Source organism: Oncorhynchus gorbuscha, unplaced genomic scaffold (assembly GCF_021184085.1).
Source record: "Oncorhynchus gorbuscha isolate QuinsamMale2020 ecotype Even-year unplaced genomic scaffold, OgorEven_v1.0 Un_scaffold_857, whole genome shotgun sequence".
NCBI classification, from domain to species: domain Eukaryota; kingdom Metazoa; phylum Chordata; class Actinopteri; order Salmoniformes; family Salmonidae; genus Oncorhynchus; species Oncorhynchus gorbuscha.
Window position 1 is genome coordinate 1 of NW_025745846.1, and position 24733 is coordinate 24733.

The 24733-nt window shown below is 44.6% G+C and overlaps 1 protein-coding gene across 1 annotated transcript in view; it reads right to left on the reverse strand.

Moving 5' to 3' along the window:
- Window positions 1-1130: 1130 nt before the first annotated feature.
- LOC124020571 (caskin-1-like) overlaps window positions 1131-24733 on the reverse strand; it is a gene marked incomplete at its 3' end in the record, with an annotated part of 49217 nt that continues 25614 nt past the window's right edge. Inside the window, exons 3-7 of the mRNA XM_046335812.1 lie at window positions 15534-15631; window positions 14494-14639; window positions 7328-7423; window positions 1578-1699; window positions 1131-1220 (exon numbers count right to left, since the gene is read on the reverse strand). Coding sequence (XP_046191768.1) covers window positions 1131-1220; window positions 1578-1699; window positions 7328-7423; window positions 14494-14639; window positions 15534-15631 — 552 coding nt within the window. The remainder of the gene's footprint in view (window positions 1221-1577; window positions 1700-7327; window positions 7424-14493; window positions 14640-15533; window positions 15632-24733) is intronic.

Genomic DNA, 24733 nt, shown 5'->3' on the forward strand with positions numbered 1-24733 from the left:
GGACCAGATGAACTAGAGATACAACCCATAATGAACCTAGATGAATTATAGTTACTATTAGGACCAGATGAACTAGAGATACAACCCATAATGAACCTAGATGAATTGTTCGCCTGGTTCACCAACTACTTCTCTGATAGAGTTCTGTGTCAAATCGAGGGCCTGTTCCCGGGACCTCTGGCAGTCTCTAAGGGGGTGCCACAGGGTTCAATTCTCGGACCGACTCTTTTCTCTGTATACATCAATGATGTCGCTTTGCTGCTGGTTATTCTTTGATCCACCTCTACGCAGACGACACCATTCTGTATACCTCTGGCCCTTCATTGATACTGTGTTAACAAACCTCCAATTGAGCTTCAATGCTCCCACAACACTCCATCCGTGGACTCCAACTGCTCTTAAACGCAAGTAAAACTAAATGCATGCTCTTCAACCGATCGCTGCCAGTCCCCGCCCGCCCAACTAGCATCACTACTCTGGACGGTTCTGGCTTAGAACATGTGGATATATGTGCAAGAGGGTTAGAGGTCAGGGCTAGAGGTATAAGGTCAGGGCTAGAGGTCAGGTCAAATCAAATCAAATCAAATGTATTTATATAGCCCTTCTTTCATCAGCTGATATCTCAAAGTGCTGTACAGAAACCCAGCCTAAAACCCCAAACAGCAAGCAATGCAGGTGTAGAAGCACCTGATCAAAGATCGGGCTATGGGCTAGAGGACAGGGCTAGTGGTTAGGTTAGAGTTTAGGGCTAGAGGGCAAGAGACCAGGACTAGATGTCAGGGCTACAGGTCAGGGCTAGAGGGCTAGAGGTCAGGGCTACAGGTCAGGGCTAGAGGTCAGGAATAGAGGTCAGGGCTAGAGGTCAGGGCTAGAGGGCTAGAGGTCAGGGCTAGAAATCAGAGCTACAGGTCAGGGCTAGAGGTCAGGGCTAGAGGTCAGGGCTACAGGTCAGGGCTAGAGGTCAGGGCTAGAGGTCAGGGCTAGAGGTCAGGGCTAGAAATCAGAGCTAGAGGTCAGGGCTAGAGGTCAGGGCTAGAGGTCAGGAATAGAGGTCAGGATAAGAGGGCTAGAGGTCAGGGCTAGAGGTCAGTGTTAGAAACAGTTGTACTCACATCCAACAGCAGTCTCACCACCTCAGTCTTTCCACAGAGAGCTGCCTGATGCAGCGCCGTCCCGACTCTGACTGTCTGTTGATGTCTATACCTGCTTGGATCAGCAGACTGACCACACACGCACACACGCAAACACACACACACACACACACACACACACACACACACACACACACACACACACACACACACACACACACACACACACACACACACACACACACACACACACACACACACACACACACACACAGAAACACAAACACACACACACTGTTAATGTCTATAACGTCTATTCCTGATTCGATCAGCAAACACACAATATAAACACATAAAAACAGTGATGATGTCAGAGGGATGATGATGATGATGATGTCAGAGTGATGATGATGATGATGAAGTCAGAGTGGTGATGATGATGATGATGTCAGAGTGATGATGATGATGATGAAGTCATGTCCTGACCGTATGACATCGATGTGTCCGTTCTTGGCGGCCAGGTGAAGAGGAGAGACGCCGTTGGGGTTCGACGGCTTCGGCTCGATCATCGCTGCACAGACATTACTACTGAGGAGCAGCTGGACCACCTATACACATTATACACACATTACTACTGAGGAGACACCACCTGTACACATTATACACACATTACTACTGAGGAGACACCACCTGTACACATTATACACACATTACTACTGAGGAGACACCACCTATACACATTATACACACATTACTACTGAGGAGACACCACCTGTACACATTATACACACATTACTACTGAGGAGACATCACCTGTACACATTATACACACATTACTACTGAGGAGACACCACCTGTACACATTATACACACATTACTACTGAGGAGACACCACCTGTACACATTATACACACATTACTACTGAGACACCACCTATACACATTATACACACATTACTACTGAGACACCACCTGTACACATTATACACACATTACTACTGAGGAGACACCACCTGTACACATTATACACACATTACTACTGAGACACCACCTATACACATTATACACACATTACTACTGAGACACCACCTGTACACATTATACACACATTACTACTGAGGAGACACCACCTGTACACATTATACACACATTACTACTGAGGAGACACCACCTGTACACATTATACACACATTACTACTGAGGAGACACCACCTATACACATTATACACATTACTACTGAGGAGACACCACCTGTACACATTATACACACATTACTACTGAGGAGACACCACCTATACACATTATACACACATTACTACTGAGGAGACACCACCTGTACACATTATACACACATTACTACTGAGGAGACACCACCTGTACACATTATACACACATTACTACTGAGGAGACACCACCTGTACACATTATACACACATTACTACTGAGGAGACACCACCTGTACACATTATACACACATTACTACTGAGGAGACACCACCTGTACACATTATACACACATTACTACTGAGGAGACACCACCTGTACACATTATACACACATTACTACTGAGGAGACACCACCTATACACATTATACACACATTACTACTGAGGAGACACCACCTGTACACATTATACACACATTACTACTGAGGAGACACCACCTGTACACATTATACACACATTACTACTGAGGAGACACCACCTGTACACATTATACACACATTACTACTGAGGAGACACCACCTGTACACATTATACACACATTACTACTGAGGAGACACCACCTGTACACATTATACACACATTACTACTGAGGAGACACCACCTGTACACATTATACACACATTACTACTGAGACACCACCTGTACACATTATACACACATTACTACTGAGGAGACACCACCTGTACACATTATACACACATTACTACTGAGGAGACACCACCTATACACATTATGCACACATTACTACTGAGGAGACACCACCTGTACACATTATACACACATTACTACTGAGGAGACACCACCTGTACACATTATACACACATTACTACTGAGACACCACCTGTACACATTATACACACATTACTACTGAGGAGACACCACCTGTACACATTATACACACATTACTACTGAGGAGACACCACCTGTACACATTATACACACATTACTACTGAGGAGACACCACCTGTACACATTATACACACATTACTACTGAGGAGACACCACCTATACACATTATGCACACATTACTACTGAGGAGACACCACCTGTACACATTATACACACATTACTACTGAGGAGACACCACCTGTACACATTATACACACATTACTACTGAGGAGACACCACCTGTACACATTATACACACATTACTACTGAGGAGACACCACCTGTACACATTATACACACATTACTACTGAGACACCACCTGTACACATTATACACACATTACTACTGAGGAGACACCACCTGTACACATTATACACACATTACTACTGAGACACCACCTGTACACATTTTACACACATTACTACTGAGACACCACCTGTACACATTATACACACATTACTACTGAGGAGACACCACCTGTACACATTATACACACATTACTACTGAGGAGACACCACCTGTACACATTATACACACATTACTACTGAGACACCACCTGTACACATTATACACACATTACTACTGAGGAGACACCACCTATACACATTATACACACATTACTACTGAGGAGACACCACCTATACACATTATACACACATTACTACTGAGACACCACCTGTACACATTATACACACATTACTACTGAGACACCACCTGTACACATTATACACACATTACTACTGAGACACCACCTGTACACATTATACACACATTACTACTGAGGAGACACCACCTGTACACATTATACACACATTACTACTGAGACACCACCTGTACACATTATACACACATTACTACTGAGGAGACACCACCTGTACACATTATACACACATTACTACTGAGACACCACCTGTACACATTATACACACATTACTACTGAGGAGACACCACCTGTACACATTATACACACATTACTACTGAGGAGACACCACCTGTACACATTATACACACATTACTACTGAGGAGACACCACCTGTACACATTATACACACAGTACTACTGAGGAGACACCACCTATACACATTATACACACATTACTACTGAGACACCACCTGTACACATTATGCACACATTACTACTGAGACACCACCTATACACATTATACACACATTACTACTGAGGAGACACCACCTGTACACATTATACACACATTACTACTGAGACACCACCTATACACATTATACACACATTACTACTGAGGAGACACCACCTGTACACATTATACACACATTACTACTGAGGAGACACCACCTGTACACATTATACACACATTACTACTGAGACACCACCTGTACACATTATACACACATTACTACTGAGGAGACACCACCTATACACATTATACACACATTACTACTGAGGAGACACCACCTATACACATTATACACACATTACTACTGAGGAGACACCACCTGTACACATTATACACACATTACTACTGAGACACCACCTGTACACATTATACACACATTACTACTGAGACACCACCTGTACACATTATACACACATTACTACTGAGACACCACCTGTACACATTATACACACATTACTACTGAGGAGACACCACCTATACACATTATACACACATTACTACTGAGGAGACACCACCTGTACACATTATACACACATTACTACTGAGACACCACCTGTACACATTATACACACATTACTACTGAGACACCACCTGTACACATTATACACACATTACTACTGAGGAGACACCACCTATACACATTATACACACATTACTACTGAGGAGACACCACCTGTACACATTATACACACATTACTACTGAGGAGACACCACCTATACACATTATACACACATTACTACTGAGGAGACACCACCTATACACATTATACACACATTACTACTGAGGAGACACCACCTGTACACATTATACACACATTACTACTGAGGAGACACCACCTATACACATTATACACACATTACTACTGAGGAGACACCACCTATACACATTATACACACATTACTACTGAGGAGACACCACCTGTACACATTATACACACATTACTACTGAGACACCACCTATACACATTATACACACATTACTACTGAGGAGACACCACCTGTACACATTATACACACATTACTACTGAGGAGACACCACCTGTACACATTATACACACATTACTACTGAGGAGACACCACCTGTACACATTATACACACATTACTACTGAGGAGACACCACCTGTACACATTATACACACATTACTACTGAGGAGACACCACCTATACACATTATACACACATTACTACTGAGGAGACACCACCTGTACACATTATACACACAGTACTACTGAGGAGACACCACCTATACACATTATACACACATTACTACTGAGGAGACACCACCTGTACACATTATACACACATTACTACTGAGGAGACACCACCTGTACACATTATACACACATTACTACTGAGGAGACACCACCTGTACACATTATACACACATTACTACTGAGGAGACACCACCTATACACATTATACACACATTACTACTGAGGAGACACCACCTGTACACATTATACACACATTACTACTGAGGAGACACCACCTATACACATTATACACACATTACTACTGAGGAGACACCACCTATACACATTATACACACATTACTACTGAGGAGACACCACCTGTACACATTATACACACATTACTACTGAGGAGACACCACCTGTACACATTATACACACATTACTACTGAGACACCACCTATACACATTATACACACATTACTACTGAGGAGACACCACCTGTACACATTATACACACATTACTACTGAGACACCACCTGTACACATTATACACACATTACTACTGAGACACCACCTGTACACATTATACACACATTACTACTGAGGAGACACCACCTATACACATTATACACACATTACTACTGAGGAGACACCACCTGTACACATTATACACACATTACTACTGAGGAGACACCACCTGTACACATTATACACACATTACTACTGAGGAGACACCACCTATACACATTATACACACATTACTACTGAGACACCACCTGTACACATTATACACACATTACTACTGAGACACCACCTATACACATTATACACACATTACTACTGAGGAGACACCACCTGTACACATTATACACACATTACTACTGAGACACCACCTATACACATTATACACACATTACTACTGAGGAGACACCACCTGTACACATTATACACACATTACTACTGAGGAGACACCACCTGTACACATTATACACACATTACTACTGAGACACCACCTGTACACATTATACACATTACTACTGAGGAGACACCACCTATACACATTATACACACATTACTACTGAGGAGACACCACCTATACACATTATACACACATTACTACTGAGACACCACCTGTACACATTATACACACATTACTACTGAGACACCACCTGTACACATTATACACACATTACTACTGAGACACCACCTGTACACATTATACACACATTACTACTGAGGAGACACCACCTGTACACATTATACACACATTACTACTGAGACACCACCTGTACACATTATACACACATTACTACTGAGGAGACACCACCTATACACATTATACACACATTACTACTGAGGAGACACCACCTATACACATTATACACACATTACTACTGAGGAGACACCACCTGTACACATTATACACACATTACTACTGAGGAGACACCACCTGTACACATTATACACACATTACTACTGAGGAGACACCACCTGTACACATTATACACACATTACTACTGAGGAGACACCACCTGTACACATTATACACACATTACTACTGAGGAGACACCACCTGTACACATTATACACACATTACTACTGTGTGTGTGTGTGTGTGTGTGTGTGTGTGTGTGTGTGTGTGTGTGTGTGTGTGTGTGTGTGTGTGTGTGTGTGTGTGTGTGTGTGTGTGTGTGTGTGTGTGTGTGTGTGTGTGTGTGTGTGCGCGTGTGCGCGTGTGTGTGTGTGTGTGTGTGTGTGTGTGTGTGTGTGTGACTCACCCCCACTCGTCCAAATTCACAGGCCAGGTCCAGAGGAGTCTTACCGGCCGTGTCGGAGATACACGGATTAGACTGGTGCTGCAGTAACATCTCAGACTGAACACAGAGAGACAGAGAGATACACGGATTAGACTGGTGCTGCAGCAACATCTCAGACTGAACACAGAGAGACAGAGAGATACACGGGTTAGACTGGTGCTGCAGTAACATCTCAGACTGAACACAGAGAGACAGAGAGATACACAGGGTTAGACTGGGACAACATCTCAGACTGAACACAGAGAGACAGAGAGATACACGGATTAGACTGGTGCTGCAGTAACATCTCAGACTGAACACAGAGAGACAGAGAGATACACGGATTAGACTGGTGCTGCAGCAACATCTCAGACTGAACACAGAGAGACAGAGAGATACACGGATTAGACTGGTGCTGCAGCAACATCTCAGACTGAACACAGAGAGACAGAGAGATACACGGATTAGACTGGTGCTGCAGCAACATCTCAGACTGAACACAGAGAGACAGAGAGATACACGGATTAGACTGGTGCTGCAGCAACATCTCAGACTGAACACAGAGAGACAGAGAGATACACGGATTAGACTGGTGCTGCAGCAACATCTCAGACTGAACACAGAGAGACAGAGAGATACACGGGGTTAGACTGGTGCTGCAGCAACATCTCAGACTGAACACAGAGAGACAGAGAGATACACGGATTAGACTGGTGCTGCAGCAACATCTCAGACTGAACACAGAGAGACAGAGAGATACACGGATTAGACTGGTGCTGCAGCAACATCTCAGACTGAACACAGAGAGACAGAGAGATACACGGATTAGACTGGTGCTGCAGCAACATCTCAGACTGAACACAGAGAGACAGAGAGATACACAGGGTTAGACTGCAGCAACATCTCAGACTGAACACAGAGAGACAGAGAGATACACAGGGTTAGACTGGGACAACATCTCAGACTGAACACAGAGAGACAGAGATACACAGGGTTGCAGACAACATCTCAGACTGAACACAGAGAGACAGAGAGATACACGGGGTTAGACTGGGGCAACATCTCAGACTGAACACAGAGAGACAGAGAGATACACAGGGTTAGACTGGGACAACATCTCAGACTGAACACAGAGAGACAGAGAGATACACGGGGTTAGACTGGGACAACATCTCAGACTGAACACAGAGAGACAGAGAGAGACACAGGGTTAGACTGGGACAACATCTCAGACTGAACACAGAGAGACAGAGAGAGACACAGGGTTAGACTGGGACAACATCTCAGACTGAACACAGAGAGACAGAGAGATACACAGGGTTAGACTGGGACAACATCTCAGACTGAACACAGAGAGACAGAGAGATACACAGGGTTAGACTGGGACAACATCTCAGACTGAACACAGAGAGACAGAGAGATACACAGGGTTAGACTGGGACAACATCTCAGACTGAACACAGAGAGACAGAGAGAGACACAGGGTTAGACTGGGACAACATCTCAGACTGAACACAGAGAGACAGAGAGAGACACAGGGTTAGACTGGGACAACATCTCAGACTGAACATAGAGAGACAGAGAGATACACAGGGTTAGACTGGGACAACATCTCAGACTGAACACAGAGAGATACACGGGGTTAGACTGGGACAACATCTCAGACTGAACACAGAGAGATACATGGGGTTAGACTGGGACAACATCTCAGACTGAACACAGAGAGACAGAGAGATACACAGGGTTAGACTGCAGCAACATCTCAGACTGAACACAGAGGGACAGAGAGATACACAGGGTTAGACTGGGACAACATCTCAGACTGAACACAGAGAGACAGAGAGATACACAGGGTTAGACTGGGACAACATCTCAGACTGAACACAGAGAGACAGAGAGATACACAGGGTTAGACTGGGACAACATCTCAGACTGAACACACAGAGACAGAGAGATACACAGGGTTAGACTGGACAACATCTCAGACTGAACACAGAGAGACAGAGAGATACACAGGAGTTAGACTGGGACAACATCTCAGACTGAACACAGAGAGACAGAGAGATACACGGAGTTAGACTGGGACAACATCTCAGACTGAACACAGAGAGACAGAGAGATACACAGGGTTAGACTGGGACAACATCTCAGACTGAACACAGAGAGACAGAGAGATACACGGAGTTAGACTGGGACAACATCTCAGACTGAACACAGAGAGACAGAGAGATACACGGAGTTAGACTGGGACAACATCTCAGACTGAACACAGAGAGACAGAGAGATACACGGGGTTTACTTGCGCATAAGGAATATGTTTTGTCCATTTGCAATATGATTTCATAGGAAGTCAAAAGTCAAAGTCAAAAGTCACTTTTTTGGGGGCCAAATGCCATAAGAAATTTGACATGCTCAAAATCCTACAGAAATGCTAAATTGACTGGCCTGATGAACACAGGATGGCCTGGCAGTGATAGTTGTACCTTTCCATCACTCGTTGTGTTGATTTCATCATGTCCATTTGGTGATGTTTTTTACTGTTGAACCATATTGCAAGTGCACGTGCATTTGCAATATGGTTCAATGGGGATTTACCATCATGAATTTGTCATGCTATAAAAATCCTGCAGGAATGTGAAATTGACTGGCCCGATGAACTCGGGATGGCTGGGCAGTGATTCTGGTTCATCTCAATGGCTCGTTAGGGTTGATTTCAGAATGTCACTTTTGGTGATGGTACCTCACTGTTTAAACATATTGCAAATGGACAAGAGTCACCAGCAAGTCACCGTCCATCAGTCAATTAGATATCATTCTGACACCAAACTGATACAAACCATCCAAGCTGTGTGTGTGATTTAGTTTTCCTTTGAAATTTTATGGGAAGAATGACTGATTTACAGTTCATGGGGGTTGCCTAATCACATTTATGCAGTTTTGGAAAGATCTGACTTTTTTTACCCCTCGAAACAGCCCCTGAGACACCAATTATGGCACTTGTGTGTGTCGTTGTGTGTGTGTGTCGTTGTGAGTGTGTGTCGTTGTGTGTGTCGTTGTGTTTGTGTGTCGTTGTGTGTGTGTCGTTGTGTTTGTGTGTCGTTGTGTGTGTGTCGTTGTGTGTGTGTATAGCCGTGTGTATGGCGTTGTGTGTGTGTGTCGTTGTGTTTGTGTGTCGTTGTGTGTGTGTCGTTGTGTGTGTGTGTGCCGTGTGTATGGCGTTGTGTGTGTGTCATTGTGTGTGTGTGTCGTTGTGAGTGTGTGTCGTGTGTGTGTGTGTGTGTGTGTCGTTGTGTGTGTGTGTGTGTGTGTGTCGTTGTGTGTGTCGTTGTGTGTGTGTGTCGTTGTGTGTGTGTGTCGTTGTGTGTGTGTCATTGTGTGTGTGTCGTTGTGTGTGTGTGTCGTTGTGTGTGTGTGTCGTTGTGTGTGTGTGTGTCGTTGTGTGTGTGTGTCGTTGTGTGTGTGTGTCGTTGTGTGTGTGTGTCGTTGTGAGTGTGTGTCGTTGTGTGTGTCGTTGTGTGTGTGTGTCGTTGTGTGTGTGTGTCGTTGTGTGTGTGTCGTTGTGTGTGTCGTTGTGTGTGTGTGTCGTTGTGTGTGTGTGTGTCGTTGTGTGTGTGTGTCGTTGTGTGTGTGTGTTGTTGTGTGTGTGTCATTGTGTGTGTCGTTGTGTGTGTGTGTCGTTGTGTGTGTGTGTCGTTGTGTGTGTGTGTCATTGTGTGTGTGTCGTTGTGTGTGTGTGTGTGTGTGTGTCGTTGTGTGTGTGTGTCGTGTGTGTGTGTGTCGTTGTGTGTGTGTGTGTCGTGTGTGTGTGTGTGTCGTTGTGTGTGTGTGTCGTTGTGTGTGTGTGTCGTTGTGTGTGTGTGTGTGTGTGTGTCGTTGTGTGTGTGTCGTTGTGTGTGTGTGTCGTTGTGTGTGTGTCGTTGTGTGTGTGTCGTTGTGTGTGTGTGTCGTTGTGTGTGTGTGTCGTTGTGTGTGTGTCATTGTGTGTGTGTCATTGTGTGTGTGTCGTTGTGTGTGTGTGTCGTTGTGTGTGTGTGTCGTTGTGTGTGTGTGTCGTTGTGTGTGTGTGTGTCGTTGTGTGTGTGTGTGTCGTTGTGTGTGTGTGTCGTTGTGTGTGTGTGTGTGTGTCGTTGTGTGTGTGTGTCGTTGTGTGTGTTTGTGTCGTTGTGTGTGTCGTTGTGTGTGTGTGTGTCGTTGTGTTTGTGTGTTGTGTGTGTGTCGTTGTGTGTGTGTCGTTGTGTGTGTGTGTCGTTGTGTGTGTGTGTGTCGTTGTGTGTGTGTGTGTGTCGTTGTGTGTGTGTGTGTGTCATTGTGTGTGTGTGTCGGTGTGTGTGTCCTTGTGTGTCGTTGTGTGTGTCGTTGTGTGTGTGTGTGTGTGTGTGTCGTTGTGTGTGTGTGTCGTTGTGTTTGTCGTTGTGTGTGTGTGTCGTTGTGTGTGTCGTTGTGTGTGTGTGTCGTTGTGTGTGTGTGTGTGTGTGTGTCGGTGTGTGTGTCGTTGTGTGTGTGTCGTTGTGTGTGTGTGTCGTTGTGTGTGTGTGTGTGTCGTTGTGTGTGTGTGTCGTTGTGTGTGTCGTTGTGTGTGTGTGTGTGTCGTTGTGTGTGTGTCGTTGTGTGTGTGTGTGTCGTTGTGTGTGTCGTTGTGTGTGTGTGTCGTTGTGTGTGTGTCGGTGTGTGTGTGTCGTTGTGTGTGTGTCGTTGTGTGTGTGTGTCGTTGTTTGTGTGTGTCGTGTGTGTGTGTGTGTGTGTGTGTGTGTGTGTGTGTGTCGTTGTGTGTGTGTGTGTGTGTCGTTGTGTGTGTGTTGTGTGTGTGTGTGTCGTTGTGTGTGTGTGTCGTTGTGTGTGTGTGTCGTTGTGTGTGTGTGTCGTTGTGAGTGTGTGTCGTTGTGTGTGTGTCGTTGTGTGTGTGTGTGTGTGTGTGTCGTTGTGTGTGTCGTTGTGTGTGTGTGTGTGTGTGTGTGTGTGTTGTGTGAGTGTGTGTTGTGTGTGTGTCGTTGTGTGTGTGTTGTTGTGTGTGTGTCATTGTGTGTGTCGTTGTGTGTGTGTGTCGTTGTGTGTGTGTGTCGTTGTGTGTGTGTGTCATTGTGTGTGTGTCGTTGTGTGTGTGTGTCGTTGTGTGTGTGTCGTTGTGTGTGTGTGTCGTTGTGTGTGTGTGTCGTTGTGTGTGTGTGTGTGTGTGTCGTTGTGTGTGTGTGTCGTTGTGTGTGTCGTTGTGTGTGTGTGTCGTTGTGTGTGTGTGTGTGTGTGTGTCGTTGTGTGTGTGTGTGTCGTTGTGTGTGTGTGTCGCTGTGTGTGTGTGTCGTTGTGTGTGTGTCGTTGTGTGTGTCGTTGTGTGTGTGTCGTTGTGTGTGTGTGTGTGTGTGTGTGTGTGTGTGTGTGTGTCGTTGTGTGTGTGTGTGTGTGTGTGTGTCGGTGTGTGTGTGTGTGTCGTTGTGTGTGTGTGTGTCGTTGTGTGTGTGTGTGTCGTTGTGTGTGTGTGTCGTTGTGTGTGTCGTTGTGTGTGTGTGTCGTTGTGTGTGTTTGTGTCGGTGTGTGTGTCGTTGTGTGTGTGTGTGTGTCGTTGTGTGTGTGTATGTCGTTGTGTGTGTGTGTGTGTCATTGTGTGTGTGTGTCGTTGTGTGTGTCCTTGTGTGTCGTTGTGTGTGTCGTTGTGTGTGTGTGTGTGTGTCGTTGTGTGTGTGTGTCGTTGTGTTTGTCGTTGTGTGTGTCGTTGTGTGTGTCGTTGTGTGTGTGTGTCGTTGTGTGTGTGTGTGTGTGTGTCGTTGTGTGTGTGTGTGTGTGTGTGTCGTTGTGTGTGTGTGTCGTTGTGTGTGTGTGTGTGTCGTGTGTGTGTGTGTCGTGTGTGTGTGTCGTTGTGTGTGTGTGTGTGTGTGTGTGTGTGTCGTTGTGTGTGTGTGTGTGTGTGTGTGTGTCGTTGTGTGTGTGTGTCGTTGTGTGTGTGTCGGTGTGTGTGTGTCGTTGTGTGTGTGTCGTTGTGTGTGTGTCGTTGTTTGTGTGTGTCGATGTGTGTGTGTGTCGTTGTGTGAGTGTGTCGATGTGTGTGTGTCGTTGTGTGTGTGTGTGTGTGTGTGTGTCGTTGTGTGTGTGTGTGTCGTTGTGTGTGTGTGTGTCGTTGTGTGTGTGTGTCGTTGTGTGTGTGTGTCGTTGTGTGTGTGTCGTTGTGTGTGTGTGTCGTTGTGTGTGTGTGTCGTTGTGTGTGTGTCGTTGTGTGTGTCGTTGTGTGTGTGTGTCATTGTGTGTGTGTGTCGTTGTGAGTGTGTGTTGTTGTGTGTGTCGTTGTGTGTGTGTGTTGTTGTGTGTGTGTCATTGTGTGTGTCGTTGTGTGTGTGTGTCGTTGTGTGTGTGTGTCGTTGTGTGTGTGTGTCATTGTGTGTGTGTCGTTGTGTGTGTGTGTCGTTGTGTGTGTGTCGTTGTGTGTGTGTGTCGTTGTGTGTGTGTGTCGTTGTGTGTGTGTGTGTGTGTGTGTTGTGTGTGTGTGTGTCGTTGTGTGTGGTGTGTGTGTGTGTGTGTCGTGTGTGTGTGTGTGTGTGTGTGTGTCGTTGTGTGTGTGTGTGTCGTTGTGTGTGTGTGAACGCTGTGTGTGTGTGTCGTTGTGTGTGTGTGTCGTTGTGTGTGTCGTTGTGTGTGTGTCGTTGTGTGTGTGTCGTTGTGTGTGTGTGTGTGTGTGTGTCGTTGTGTGTGTGTGTGTGTGTGTGTGTCGTTGTGTGTGTGTGTGTCGTTGTGTGTGTGTGTGTCGTTGTGTGTGTGTGTGTCGTTGTGTGTGTGTGTCGTTGTGTGTGTGTGTCGTTGTGTGTGTCGTTGTGTGTGTGTGTCGTTGTGTGTGTTTGTGTCGTTGTGTGTGTCGTTGTGTGTGTGTGTGTCGTTGTGTGTGTGTATGTCGTTGTGTGTGTTGTTGTGTGTGTGTGTGTAGTTGTGTGTGTCGTTGTGTGTGTGTGTCGTTGTGTGTGTGTCGTTGTGTGTGTGTGTCGTTGTGTGTGTGTCGTTGTGTGTGTGTGTCGTTGTGTGTGTGTCGTTGTGTGTGTGTGTCGTTGTGTGTGTGTCGTTGTGTGTGTGTTGTTGTGTGTGTGTGTGTAGTTGTGTGTGTGTGTGTGTGTGTGTGTCGTTGTGTGTGTGTGTCGTTGTGTGTGTGTGTCGTTGTGTGTGTGTGTCGTTACTCCGTCGTAATGTCCGTGCTGTGCTGATAGGTGCAGTGGGATCTGGCCCTCGTCTGATTGGATGTTGACTGATGATCCCGCCTTCAGGAGCATTTTCATTGGCTCAGTCTTCCCCTGCCACGCCGCGTAGTGCAGTGGACGCATACCTACGGCAACCACAGAGGAACACACAGAATCAGACTTCACAACACACCAGAGGAACACACAGAATCAGACTTCACAACACACCAGAGGAACAAACAGAATCAGACTACGACCCACAACACACCAGAGGAACACACAGAATCAGACTTCACAACACACCAGAGGAACACACAGAATCAGACTACGACCCACAACACACCAGAGGAACACACAGAATCAGACTACGACCCACAACACACCAGAGGAACACACAGAATCAGACTTCACAACACACCAGAGGAACACACAGAATCAGACTACGACCCACAACACACCAGAGGAACACACAGAATCAGACTACGACCCACAACACACCAGAGGAACACACAGAATCAGACTACGACCCACAACACACCAGAGGAACACACAGAATCAGACTACGACCCACAACACACCAGAGGAACACACAGAATCAGACTACGACCCACAACACACCAGAGGAACACACAGAATCAGACTACGACCCACAACACACCAGAGGAACACACAGAATCAGACTACGACCCACAACACACCAGAGGAACACACAGAATCAGACTACGACCCACAACACACCAGAGGAACACACAGAATCAGACTACGACCCACAACACACCAGAGGTACAAACAGAATCAGACTACGACCCACAACACACCAGAGGAACACACAGAATCAGACTACGACCCACAACACACCAGAAGAACACACAGAATCAGACTACGACCCACAACACACCAGAGGAACACACAGAATCAGACTACGTGTGTGTGTGTGTGTGTGTGTGTGTGTGTGTGTGTGTGTGTGTGTGTGTGTGTGTGTGTGTGTGTGTGTGTGTGTGTGTGTGTGTGTGTGTGTGTGTGTTTGAAGGGAGTGTTACCGTTCTGGTCCTTAATGTCCACTGTGGCCTGAGCCTCCAACAGTAGAGAGATCAGCTCCTTGTTCCCGCTCAGAGCAGCATGGTGCAGAGGAGACAACCTACACACACACACACACACACACACACACACACACACACACACACACACACACACACACACACACACACACACACACACACACACACACACACACACACACACACACACACACACACATATCCATAGTGAATAAATCTATAGTTCTATGGGGTCTGTAACCATAGTGATTAAACCTATAGTTCTAGGGGGTCTGTATCCATAGTGATTAAATCTATAGTTCTAGTGGGTCTGTAACCATAGTGATTAAACCTATAGTTCTAGTGGGTCTGTAACCATAGTGATTAAACCTATAGTTCTAGGGGGTCTGTATCCATAGTGATTAAATCTATAGTTCTAGGGGGTCTGTAACCATAGTGATTAAACCTATAGTTCTAACCATTAATCCACCTTCCCTCATCTCTTTACTGTGTAACTTCATCCCTTCTCACTGTGTGTGTCTGTGTGTGTAGTGATTGTGTGTGTAGTTCTGTGTGGGTCTGTGTCCATAGTGATTAAACCTATGTGTTCTGTGTGGGTCTGTGTGTGTAGTGATGTGTGTGTGTGTGTAACCATAGTGATTAAACCTATAGTTGTGTGTGTCTGTGTGTGATTAAAGGGGGTGACCTAGATCCCATAATAAGACACCTCTTCCCTGGAGCCTCTAACCCTTTCTCTATCTCTACATCTATCCCTATCGCTCTATCCTCCTCTTCGTCCATCTCTCTTCTATTTCTCTCTCTCCTTTTCTCTCTCTCCTTTTCTCTCTCTCCTTTTCTCTCTCTCCTATTCTCTCTCTTCTTTTCTCTCTCTCCTATTCTCTCTCTCCTTTTCTCTCTCTCCTTTTCTCTCTCTCCTTTTCGCCCTCTCTCTCTCCTTTTCTCTCTCTCTCTCTCCTTTTCTCTCTCTCCTATTCTCTCTCTCCTTTTCTCCCTCTCCTTTTCTCTCTCTCCTTTTCTCTCTCTCCTATTCTCTCTCTCCTTTTCTCTCTCTCCTATTCTCTCTCTCCTTTTCTCCCTCTCCTTTTCTCCCTCTCCTTTTCTCTCTCTCCTTTTCTCTCTCTCCTTTTCTCTCTCTCCTATTCTCTCTCTCCTTTTCTCTCTCTCCTTTTCGCCCTCTCTCTCTCCTTTTCTCTCTCTCTCTCTCCTTTTCTCTCTCTCCTATTCTCTCTCTCCTTTTCTCTCTCTCCTTTTCTCTCTCTCCTTTTCTCTCTCTCCTTTTCTCCCTCTCTCTCTCCTATTCTCTCTCTCATATTCTCTCTCTCCTATTCTCTCTCTTCTTTTCTCTCTCTCCTATTCTCTCTCTCCTTTTCTCTCTCTCCTTTTCTCTCTCTCCTTTTCGCCCTCTCTCTCTCCTTTTCTCTCTCTCTCTCCTTTTCTCTCTCTCCTTTTCTCTCTCTCCTTTTCTCTCTCTCCTATTCTCTCTCTCCTTTTCTCTCTCTCCTATTCTCTCTCTCCTTTTCTCTCTCTCCTTTTCTCTCTCTCTCCTTTTCTCTCTCTCCTATTCTCTCTCTCCTTTTCTCTCTCTCCTTTTCTCTCTCTCCTATTCTCTCTCTCCTTTTCTCTCTCTCTCTCTCCTATTCTCTCTCTCCTATTTCTCTCTCCTTTTCTCTCTCTCCTTTTCTCTCCTATTCTCTCTCTCCTTTTCTCCCTCTCTCTCTCCTTTTCTCCCTCTCTCTCTCCTTTCTCTCTCTCCTTTTCTCTCTCTCCTATTCTCTCTCTCCTTTCCTCTCTCTCCTTTTCTCTCCTATTCTCTCTCTCCTTTTCTCCCTCTCTCTCTCCTTTTCTCTCTCTCTCTCTCTCCTTTTCTCTCTCTCTCTCTCTCTTTTTCTCTCTCCTCTCTCTCTCTATTCTCTCTCCTTTCCTCTCTCTCCTTTTCTCTCCTATTCTCTCTCTCCTTTTCTCTCTCTCCTTTTCTCTCTCTCCTTTTCTCCTTTTCTCTCTCTCCTTTTCTCTCTCTCCTTTCTCTCTCTTCTTTTCTCTCTCTCCTATTCTCTCTCTCCTTTTCTCTCTCTCCTTTTCTCTCTCTCCTTTTCTCTCTCTCCTTTTCTCCTTTTCTCTCTCTCCTATTCTCTCTCTCCTATTCTCTCTCTCATTTTCTCCCTCTCTCTCTCATTTTCTCTCTCTCCTTTTCTCTCTCTCCTTTTCTCTCTCTCCTATTCTCTCTCTCCTTTTCTCCCTCTCTCTCTCCTTTTCTCTCTCTCCTTTTCTCTCTCTCCTTTTCTCTCTCTCCTTTTCTCTCTCTCTCTCCTTTTCTCTCTCTCCTATTCTCTCTCTCCTATTCTCTCTCTCCTTTTCTCTCTCTCTCCTTTTCTCTCTCTCCTATTCTCTCTCTCCTTTTCTCTCTCTCCTTTTCTCTCCTTTTCTCTCTCTCCTATTCTCTCTCTCCTTTTCTCTCTCTCCTATTCTCTCTCTCCTTTTCTCCCTCTCTCTCTCCTTTTCTCTCTCTCCTTTTCTCTCTCTCCTTTTCTCTCTCTCCTATTCTCTCTCTCCTTTTCTCCCTCTCTCTCTCCTTTTCTCTCTCTCCTTTCTCTCTCTCCTATTCTCTCTCTCCTATTCTCTCTCTCCTTTTCTCTCTCTCCTTTTCTCTCTCTCCTTTTCTCTCTCTCCTTTTCTCTCTCTCCTTTTCTCTCTCTCCTTTTCTCTCTCTCCTTTCTCTCTCTCCTTTTCTCTCTCTCCTTTCTCTCTCTCCTTTTCTCTCTCTCCTTTTCTCTCTCTCCTTTTCTCTCTCTCCTATTCTCTCTCTCCTTTCTCTCTCTCCTTTCTCTCTCTCCTATTCTCTCTCTCCTTTTCTCCTCTCTCTCTCCTATTCTCTCTCTCCTATTCTCTCTCCTTTTCTCTCTCCTTTCTCTCTCCTATTCTCTCTCTCCTTTTCTCCCTCTCTCTCTCCTTTTCCCTCTCTCTCTCCTATTCTCTCTCTCCTTTTCTCTCTCTCCTATTCTCTCTCTCCTTTCCTCTCTCTCCTTTTCTCTCCTATTCTCTCTCTCCTTTTCTCCCTCTCTCTCTCCTTTTCTCCCTCTCTCTCTCCTTTTCTCTCTCTCTCTCTCCTTTTCTCTCTCTCCTATTCTCTCTCTCCTATTCTCTCTCCTATTCTCTCTCTCCTTTTCTCCCTCTCTCTCTCCTATTCTCTCTCTCCTATTCTCTCTCTCCTATTCTCTCTCTCCTTTTCTCTCTCTCCTCTCTCTCCTTTTCTCTCTCTCCTATTCTCTCTCTCCTTTTCTCTCTCTCCTTTTCTCTCTCTCCTTTTCTCTCTCTCCTTTTCTCTCTCTCCTTTTCTCTCTCTCCTTTTCTCTCTCTCCTTTTCTCTCTCTCCTTTTCTCTCTCTCCTTTCTCTCTCTCCTTTTCTCTCTCTCCTATTCTCTCTCTCCTTTTCTCCCTCTCTCTCTCCTTTTCTCTCTCTCTCTTTTCTCTCTCTCCTTTTCTCTCTCTCTCCTTTCTCTCTCTCCTTTTCTCTCTCTCCTTTTCTCTCTCTCTCTTTTTCTCTCTCTCCTATTCTCTCTCTCCTTTTCTCTCCTTTTCTCTCTCTCCTATTCTCTCTCTTCTTTTCTCTCTCTCCTATTCTCTCTCTCCTTTTCTCCCTCTCTCTCTCCTTTTCTCTCTCTCCTTTTCTCTCTCTCCTTTTCTCTCTCTCCTTTTTCTCTCTCTCCTTTTCTCTCTCTCCTTTTCTCTCTCTCTCTCTCCTTTTCTCTCTCTCCTATTCTCTCTCTCCTTTTCTCTCTCTCCTTTTCTCTCTCTCCTTTTCTCTCTCTCTCTCTCCTATTCTCTCTCTCCTTTTCTCTCTCCTTTTCTCTCTCTCCTTTTCTCTCTCTCCTTTTCTCTCTCTCCTTTTCTCTCTCTCTCTCTCCTTTTCTCTCTCTCCTTTTCTCTCCTTTTCTCTCTCTCCTTTTCTCTCTCTCCTTTTCTCTCTCTTCTTTTCTCTCTCTCCTTTTCTCTCTCTCCTTTTCTCTCTCTCCTTTTCTCTCTCTCCTTTTCTCTCTCTCCTTTTCTCTCCTTTTCTCTCTCTCCTATTCTCTCCTTTTCTCTCTCTCCTTTTCTCTCTCTCCTTTTCTCTCCTTTTCTCTCTCTCCTATTCTCTCCTTTTCTCTCTCTCCTTTTCTCTCTCTCCTTTTCTCTCTCTCCTATTCTCTCTCTCCTATTATCTCCTTTCTCTCTCTCCTTTTCTCCCTCTCCTTTTCTCTCTCTCTCTTCTCTCTCTCCTTTCTCTCCTTTTCTCTCTCTCCTATTCTCTCTCTCCTATTCTCTCTCTCCTATTTCTCCTTTCTCTCTCTCCTTTCTCTCTCTTCTTTTCTCTCTCTCCTATTTCTCTCTCTCCTATTTCTCCTTTTCTCTCTCTCCTATTCTCTCCTTTTCTCTCTCTCCTTTTCTCTCTCTCCTTTTCTCCTTTTTCTCTCTCTCCTATTCTCTCCTCTTCTTTCTCTCTCTCTTATTCTCTCTCTCCTATTCTCTCTCTTCTTTTCTCTCTCTCCTATTCTCTCTCTCCTATTCTCTCCTTTTCTCTCTCTCCTATTCTCTCCTTTTCTCTCTCTCCTTTTCTCTCTCTCCTTTTCTCTCCTTTTCTCTCTCTCCTATTCTCTCCTTTTCTCTCTCTCTTATTCTCTCTCTCCTATTCTCTCTCTTCTTTTCTCTCTCTCCTATTCTCTCTCTCTTCTTTTCTCTCTCTCCTATTCTCTCCTTTTCTCTCTCTCCTATTCTCTCCTTTTCTCTCTCTCCTTTTCTCTCTCTCCTTTTCTCTCCTTTTCTCTCTCTCCTATTCTCTCCTTTTCTCTCTCTCTTATTCTCTCTCTCCTATTCTCTCTCTTCTTTTCTCTCTCTCCTATTCTCTCTCTCTTCTTTTCTCTCTCTCCTATTCTCTCTCTCTTCTTTTCTCTCTCTCCTTTTCTCTCTCTCCTTTTCTCTCTCTCTCCTATTCTCTCTCTCCTATTCTCTCTCTCCTATTCTCTCTCTCCTTTTCTCTCTCTCTCTCTCCTTTTCTCTCTCTCCTATTCTCTCTCTCCTTTTCTCTCTCTCTCCTTTCTCTCTCTCTCTCTCTCCTTTTCTCTCTCTCCTTTTTCTTCTCTCCTTTTCTCTCCTTTTCTCTCTCTCCTATTCTCTCTCTCCTTTTCTCTCTCTCCTATTCTCTCTCTCTCTTTCTCTCTCTCCTTTTCTCTCCTTTTTCTCTCTCCTATTTCTCTCTCTCTCCTATTCTCTCTCTCCTATTCTCTCTCTCTTCTTTTCTCTCTCTCCTTTTCTCTCCTATTCTCTCTCTCCTATTCTCTCTCTCCTTTTCTCTCCTATTCTCTCTCTCCTATTCTCTCTCTCCTTTTCTCTCTCTCCTATTCTCTCTCTCTTCTTTTCTCTCTCTCCTTTTCTCTCCTTTTCTCTCTCTCCTATTCTCTCTCTCCTATTCTCTCTCTCCTATTCTCTCTCTCTCCTATTCTCTCTCTCCTTTTCTCTCCTTTTCTCTCTCTCCTATTCTCTCTCTCCTTTTCTCTCTCTCCTATTCTCTCTCTCCTTTTCTCTCTCTCCTTTTCTCTCCTTTTCTCTCTCTCCTATTCTCTCTCTCTCCTTTTCTCTCTCTCCTATTCTCTCTCTCCTATTCTCTCTCTCCTATTCTCTCTCTCCTTTTCTCTCCTTTTCTCTCTCTCCTATTCTCTCTCTCCTTTTCTCTCTCTCCTATTCTCTCTCTCCTATTCTCTCTCTCCTATTCTCTCTCTCTCCTTTTCTCTCTCTCCTATTTCTCTCTCCTATTTCTCTCTCTCCTATCTCTCTCTCTCCTTTCTCTCTCCTTTTCTCTCTCTCCTATTCTCTCTCTCCTATTCTCTCTCTCCTATTCTCTCTCTCCTTTTCTCTCCTTTTCTCTCTCTCCTATTTCTCTCTCTCCTTTTCTCTCTCTCCTATTCTCTCTCTCCTATTCTCTCTCTCCTATTTCTCTCTCTCCTTTCTCTCTCTCTCCTATTCTCTCTCTCCTATTCTTCTCTCTCCTATTTCTCTCTCTCCTTTTCTCTCCTTTTCTCTCTCCTATTCTCTCTCTCCTTTTCTCTCTCTCCTATTCTCTCTCTCTTCTTTTCTCTCCTCTCTCCTTTCTCTCTCTCCTATTTCTCTCTCTCCCTTTTCTCTCTCTCCTATTCTCTCTCTCATATTCTCTCTCTCCTATTCTCTCTCTCCTATTTCTCTCTCTTCTTTTCTCTCTCTCCTTTTCTCTCCTTTTCTCTCTCTCCTATTTTCTCTCTCTCCTTTTCTCTCTCTCCTATTCTCTCTCTCCTTTTCTCTCTCTCCTATTCTCTCTCTCCTTTTCTCTCCTTTTCTCTCTCTCCTATTCTCTCTCTCCTTTTCTCTCTCTCCTATTTCTCTCTCTCCTTTTTCTCTCTCTCCTATTCTCTCTCTCCTATTCTCTCTCTCCTATTCTCTCTCTCCTTTTCTCTCCTTTTCTCTCTCTCCTTTCTCTCTCTCCTATTTTCTCTCTCTCCTTTTCTCTCTCTCCTATTCTCTCTCTCCTATTCTCTCTCTCCTATTCTCTCTCTCCTATTCTCTCTCTCCTATTCTCTCTCTCCTTTTCTCTCTCCTTTTCTCTCTCTCCTATTCTCTCTCTCTCCTTTTCTCTCTCTCCTATTCTCTCTCTCCTATTCTCTCTCTCCTATTCTCTCTCTCCTTTTCTCTCCTTTTCTCTCTCTCCTATTCTCTCTCTCCTTTTCTCTCTCTCCTATTCTCTCTCTCTTCTTTTCTCTCTCTCCTTTTCTCTCCTTTTCTCTCTCTCCTATTCTCTCTCTCTCCTTTTCTCTCTCTCCTATTCTCTCTCTCCTATTCTCTCTCTCCTATTCTCTCTCTCTCCTATTCTCTCTCTCCTTTTCTCTCCTTTTCTCTCTCTCCTATTCTCTCTCTCCTTTTCTCTCTCTCCTATTCTCTCTCTCTTCTTTTCTCTCTCTCCTTTTCTCTCCTTTTCTCTCTCTCCTATTTCTCTCTCCTATTTCTCTCTCTCCTATTCTCTCTCTCCTATTTCTCTCTTCTTTTCTCTCTCTCCTATTCTCTCTCTCTCCTTTTTCTCTCCTTTTCTCCTTTTCTCTCTCTCCTTTCTCTCTCTCCTATTCTCTCTCTCCTATTCTCTCTCTCCTCTCTCTCCTTTTCTCTCTCTCTCTCCTTCTCTCTCTCCTATTCTCTCTCTCCTTTTCTCCCTCTCTCTCTTTTTCTCTCTCCTTTTCTCTCTCTTTTTTCTCTCTCTCCTTTCTCTCTCTCCTTTTCTCTCTCTCTTTTCTCTCTCTCCTTTTCTCTCTCTCCTTTCTCTCTCTCCTTTCTCTCTCTCTCTCTCTCCTTTTCTCTCTCTCCTATTCTCTCTCTCCTATTCTCTCTCTCTTCTTTTCTCTCTCTCCTTTTCTCTCCTTTTCTCTCTCTCCTATTCTCTCTCTCTCCTATTCTCTCTCTCCTATTCTCTCTCTCTTCTTTTCTCTCTCTCCTTTTCTCTCTCTCCTTTTCTCTCTCTCCTATTCTCTCTCTCCTTTTCTCTCTCTCCTTTTCTCTCTCTCCTATTCTCTCTCTCTTCTTTTCTCTCTCTCCTTTTCTCTCCTTTTCTCTCTCTCCTATTCTCTCTCTCCTATTCTCTCTCTCCTTTTCTCTCTCTCTCTTTTCTCTCTCTCCTTTTCTCTCTCTCCTTTTCTCTCTCCTATTCTCTCTCTCCTTTTCTCTCTCTCCTTTTCTCTCTCTCCTTTTCTCTCTCTCCTTTTCTCTCTCTCCTTTTCTCTCTCTTCTTTTCTCTCTCTCCTTTTCTCTCTCCTTTTCTCTCTCTCCTTTCTCCCTCTCTCTCTCCTTTTTCTCTCTCCTATTTCTCTCTCTCCTATTCTCTCTCTCCTTTTCTCCCTCTCTCTCTCCTTTTCTCTCTCTCCTATTTCTCTCTCTCCTTTTCTCTCTCTCCTATTCTCTCTCTCCTATTCTCTCTCTCCTATTCTCTCTCTCCTTTTCTCTCCTTTTTCTCTCTCCTATTCTCTCTCTCTCCTTTCTCTCTCTCCTATTCTCTCTCTCCTATTCTCTCTCTCCTTCTCTCTCTCCTTTTCTCTCTCTCCTATTTCTCTCTCTCCTATTTCTCTCTCTCCTATTCTCTCTCTCCTTTTCTCTCCTTTTCTCTCTCTCCTATTCTCTCTCTCCTATTCTCTCTCTCCTATTCTCTCTCTCCTTTTTCTCTCTCTCTCTCTTTCTCTCTCTCTCCTTTTCTCTCTCTCCTATTCTCTCTCTCCTATTCTCTCTCTCCTATTTCTCTCTCTTTTCTCTCTCTCCTATTCTCTCTCCTATTCTCTCTCTCTCCTATTCTCTCTCTCCTTTTCTCTCCCTTTTCTCTCTCCTATTCTCTCTCTCCTTTTCTCTCTCTCCTATTCTCTCTCTCTCTCTTCTTTTTCTCTCTCTCCTTTTCTCTCCTTTTCTCTCTCCTATTCTCTCTCTCTCCTTTTCTCTCTCTCCTATTCTCTCTCTCCTATTCTCTCTCTCCTATTCTCTCTCTCCTATTCTCTCTCTCTTCTTTTCTCTCTCTCCTTTTCTCTCCTTTTCTCTCTCTCCTATTCTCTCTCTCTCCTTTTCTCTCTCTCCTATTCTCTCTCTCCTATTCTCTCTCTCCTATTCTCTCTCTCCTTTTTCTCTCCTTTTTCTCTCTCTCCTATTCTCTCTCTCCTTTTCTCTCTCTCCTTTTTCTCTCTCTCTCCTTTTCTCTCTCTCCTATTCTCTCTCTCTATTCTCTCTCTCCTATTCTCTCTCTCCTTTTCTCTCCTTTTTCTCTCTCTCCTTTTCTCTCTCTCCTATTCTCTCTCTCTCCTTTTTCTCTCTCCTATTCTCTCTCTCCTTTTCTCTCTCTCCTATTCTCTCTCTCCTATTCTCTCTCTCCTTTTCTCTCCTTTTCTCTCTCTCCTATTCTCTCTCTCCTTTCTCTCTCTCTCCTATTCTCTCTCTCCTATTCTCTCTCTCCCTATTCTCTCTCTCCTTTTCTCTCCCTTTTCTCTCTCTCCTATTCTCTCTCTCCTTTTCTCTCTCTCCTTTCTCTCTCTCCTTTTCTCTCTCTCCTATTCTCTCTCTCCTTTTCTCTCTCTCCTATTCTCTCTCTCCTTTTCTCTCTCTCCTATTCTCTCTCTCCTTTTCTCTCTCTCCTATTCTCTCTCTCCTATTCTCTCTCT